General features: G+C 36.9%; 1 protein-coding gene across 1 annotated transcript; it reads left to right on the plus strand.

Annotated features, from left to right (window-relative positions):
* The first annotated feature begins 2,940 nt into the window (after nt 1-2,940).
* Nucleotides 2,941-3,909, plus strand: LOC130025425 (olfactory receptor 56B1-like). Its single transcript, XM_056116375.1, has one exon. It carries the CDS (start codon nt 2,941-2,943, stop codon nt 3,907-3,909), a length of 969 nt encoding a protein of 322 aa, XP_055972350.1.
* The last annotated feature ends 741 nt before the right edge of the window (nt 3,910-4,650 follow it).

A 4,650-nucleotide genomic window follows, 5' to 3' on the forward strand; every position in this document is an offset into this window, starting at 1 on the left:
AAGTCCAATGGGTTGCATACTCTGAAGCTATTGTAATAGAGCTCTTGGGAAAATTTGTTCTACAATTTTAAAAGTTTTAAACTTTTCCTAAAAGTTCAATGTAAAATAAACGTCTTAAGTATGCCTCTTTGTGTCTATTACTATTGTACTTTTCTCTGTAAATATTTATAAGACTTTACTATTTATCATCTATATACGTCATTGAAAAGATAATTTATCTCATTATTTGTCAGTATACACATTTTCATACAGAAGCAGAAAATAATATCTGTAGAATGAGTAATATCTGAAGAATGTGCTGGTAGAATGAGTACTTTCCTCTTAATATTACCACGTTTGATTTGCCACATAACCTTCTCATATATTTTCTGAATGTAGAAATAATTATATCAAGAATAATCCCCTAGAACACCAAATAAAGGTGTTGGGACGATCCTCCCAGGATGGGAGAAGCATGGTGAAATTAGACTATAGACCAAACATGATTGCCACTCAATGTTTCTTTTGAAAACCACAACACCCAAAAGGAGAGAGAGAACAGAGGGGAATGCCCTGCCACATAGACAGCGTGGGATGGGGGGGATGGGGGGTGGGAGGGATCCTGGGATCCGTGATGGTGGGAAATGGGCACTGGTGGAGGGATGGGTCTTTGATCATTGTATAATTGAAACCCAAGCACAAAAATGTGTAAGTTTGCAACTGTACCTCATGATGTCTCACTATTAAAAATTTTTTTAATAAAAAAAAGAATAACCCCCTAACTAGTATAATTAATGACATTGTTTTAAATAGTAAGCACAAGCTTAAATTCTATCCTATATTTTAGAACATTTTCTAACTCTCTGTCCTCAATAACCTGCAGCAGTTTTCACAAGCACTTTCTTATCCTGCAAAAGATTTTAAGTACTTAACAACATTAATAATTGAAGTAAATGGCAAACATGAAGAGCATGTGAAATGTAGGATACAAGTGGAAACAGCCAGAGGACAGTTAATGACCTTGTTCACAAATGAGAGAGCTTCTGCAAGTGTTAGGAGACCACATGTAGTGCCTGGGATGGAGTAATGGCGGGTTGCAATCCAGGCAAGTGCCTTAGTCTTTGTCTTATCTCTATAGCACCAACAGTGCTTTTAAAAACTTTTCAGAGTGCTTTTGTACTACAAAGGAATTTGAATATTATTTTAGAAATTAATAAGTTCTATATCCTGATAATGTGTTAGGATGCAAGTTATTTTTATTCAGGGGGACAGAAATTTTAGAAAAATATTATTAATGGTATAAAGAAACATGGGAAAAGAGACAGTATTACTAGGTAAGATAATTGAAAAACAAGTACTGAAGAGGAGCATTATATATGTATGACTCAAAAGAAATAAATCAACAAAAATAAATAACTGTTCAGGAAACACAAGTATGCATTTCTTCATTTAAGGTTTGTCTAGTTAGATTTCCATGGAGAATAATATCTATGGGAAAAAAGTCACAGAGAGATGAGTCAATATCTGAACAGCTATGAAACTGTTAACTTAAATAAACATATTTAAGAAATGGCAGTATCTTAAATATAACGGGTTGGTCATTTTTGTTTATCAGCTAAAATCAAAATCTCAAAACCTGGCTCAGCCACTTAACCCCATCCAGGCTAGGTTACAGAGCATCTCATAATTATACATTGACAAGTATGGCTATCCCGTGTTAGTTAATAAACATCTGGATCAACATGAAGATGTGTTTAAGTACACAATGGAATACGATTTAGCTGTAAGGAATGAATGAATCATGAAATTCTTTGTAACATGGATGGAACTAGAAGATAGCATCATAAATGAACTAAGCAAGGAGAAAAAGAATAGACATGGGATAGTATCACCTATGTGAGAGTTAGAGTAACCGATGAGAGAATTCAATGAATTCTAGGGGGATTGCCTATATCACCTATAAATATTAAGTTTAGGGAGGATAAGGAAAGAGGATACAAAGGAAAGGGGGAGAAGAGATAGAAGATGTGAAGCAATGGGAGACATACATCAAGAGTATTCAGGTGCATCAGTGGCATTAAGTGAAAGATACAGGTATGTGACGAAACCACTGAGTGACCAACACTGAAATCTTGAGACCCAAATTTTAACAAATAAACATAAAAAGGTACCTGTCAAGAGGACGGGCGGGGAGGTTTGGGGTCTGAGCAGGAACCTGGGAACATAGGTGGAGGCAATTTCACACCATTGGTGGGATTGTTGCCAGAATATTATACGTCTGCAATCAGAGATCACTCCACAGGAGTGCAGAACCAGAACTAAGACCTGAGCACTGCTGGGTGTGGTCCACAAGCCAAAATAAATGAATAAATAAAGCACCAAAAATGAAACATCCAAAAGACACTAGGGACAATTTGGAGGAGAGCAAATACGTTCTCTTATTTTGATTAAGTGCCTGAATAGACAAAAAATTTAAAACAATGAGAAGAGCTAGAAAGAGTACAGAGTATCAATACTTGCCCTGCAGAGGATATGGTACTGAACCAGATTTGACCCTTTTCTCTAAAAACTGTCTCTGAATGTTGCCAGCAGAAAGACCTGAGTACAGTCAATTGCAGCACAAACACTCCTATCTCCCCATTCCCAAGGGGAAAACAAAAAGGTAGAAGTATATTTTTATAGTTGTTCCTACTAAAACAACTAAGACAACACGAATTAAGATTTCGATATGATGAATTTATCCTAAGTTGTTGACTAAGTACTTATTAATTTAATTTTTTCTTTCTTTTGATAACTCTAAAAACTTGTTAATTTGTCATGGATTACTATAAACGATAGACTACCAGAATCATTTTGTTATAACAAAGTATACTGTATATACACAGTTTTAAAATAATGTCAGATGATGATCATCTTTAGAGAGTGACTTTGAAAACTGTTTTCTTTTCCTCATAGAAAAATATGTCTGAATCTCTGAAAGCCTCCAATACCTCCAAATTCCAAGTCTCTGAATTCATCCTGATGGGATTGCCAGGTATTCACAGCTGGCAGCACTGGCTCTCCTTGCCATTAGCTCTACTCTACCTCATAGCTATTGGTGCTAACATCCTCATCCTCATTACCATCTTCCAGGATCCTGCCCTGCAGCAGCCGATGTACTACTTCCTCAGCATTCTGTCTGTGGTGGACATGGGTCTGGCCACCACCATCATGCCCAAGATCCTGGCCATCTTCTGGTTTAAGGCGAACGTCATCAGCCTTCCTGAATGTTTTGCTCAGATTTATGCCATTCACTGTTTTGTTGGCATGGAGTCTGGGATATTCCTGTGCATGGCCTTTGATAGATATGTAGCCATTTGCCACCCTCTTCGTTACCCATCAATTGTCACCAATGGCTTAATCTTCAAAGCTACACTGTTCATGGTGCTTAGAAATGGATTATGTGTCGTTCCCGTGCCCGTGCTTGCAGCCCAGCGTAATTATTGTTCCAAAAATGAGATCGATCATTGCCTATGCTCTAATCTTGGGGTTACAAGCCTCGCTTGTGACGACAAAAGACCGAATAGCATCTGTCAATTGGTTCTGGCCTGGGTTGGAATGGGGAGTGATCTAAGCCTTATATTATTGTCCTATAGTTTGATCCTCCGCTCTGTACTTAAACTTAACTCTGCTGAAGCTGCATCCAAGGCTCTGAGCACTTGCAGCTCCCATCTCATCCTTATTCTCTTCTTCTACACAGCTGTTGTGGTGGTTTCAATAACTCACCTGGCAGAATCTAAGGCTACTTTGATTCCAGTTCTACTCAACGTGCTACACAATGTGATTCCCCCTTCCTTCAACCCAATGGTTTATGCACTTAGAACTAAAGAACTTAGGGCCGGCTTCCGAAAGTTGCTTTGTTTGGGTATTAAAAATAAAATAAGACACTAGAGACCTTTTCCATGGTATGCCTGATACGTCATCTTTTCTGGAGTGGATAGCAATATTTCAAAGTTGATCGAGGGCCATAAATGTCTGTAAAAAATATATTTCTGACTTTTACATAAAACTTGTCAAACTATGAGAAACAAAAGAAAAGCCTTTAAAGTATACTCCAAATACTGACAAATTGAATTATATTTAAAACTTTAGAGGATTTCTGCAGAAAATAGTGATAGAATACTACAATTGATGTTATTTTAAAATTAAAAATAGAATATTGCATGATTGAATATGTTGAAGGTGCAAATTTCATCACTGTTAATAATCTATGTTAACTAAGTTCCAGTTTCCCATAACATATCCATTGATCGTCATCTCCCCCAGGTCCATCTCTTAAATCTCCACACCCTCCTTTGGTAGCCTTGGTTCTTAGATTAAATCTAATGATTTGTTTCAATTTACTTTCTGTTTCTTGCTTCATCAGAATTAATGATATTTGGTGGTCTAAAATAAAAGTGAACATAATAATAAACAAATATATAGACATAAGGTAAAGGTAAAGGTAAAGGCCCTCCCGTTGATCGTCGATTTGCTCGAGCGGGCCCAGTAACGTCTCCATTGGAGACTTTGTTGTTACTGTGTCTGGCATATCGAACATATACAATCATAAATTAATGATTGGGGCAGTAATTACAGATCATGTTTACACACTGTTAACACCAACTTGAAAGTTTCTGTGAACAATGTCAT

The sequence above is a fragment of the Sorex fumeus genome, unplaced genomic scaffold (assembly GCF_029834395.1).
Source record: "Sorex fumeus unplaced genomic scaffold, SorFum_2.1 ptg000030l, whole genome shotgun sequence".
NCBI lineage: Eukaryota > Metazoa > Chordata > Mammalia > Eulipotyphla > Soricidae > Sorex > Sorex fumeus.

Bases quoted from the DNA above. Each gene is read 5' to 3' on its own strand.
- LOC130025425 (XM_056116375.1), top strand. From the start codon at position 2,941: ATGTCTGAATCTCTGAAAGCCTCCAATACCTCCAAATTCCAAGTCTCT.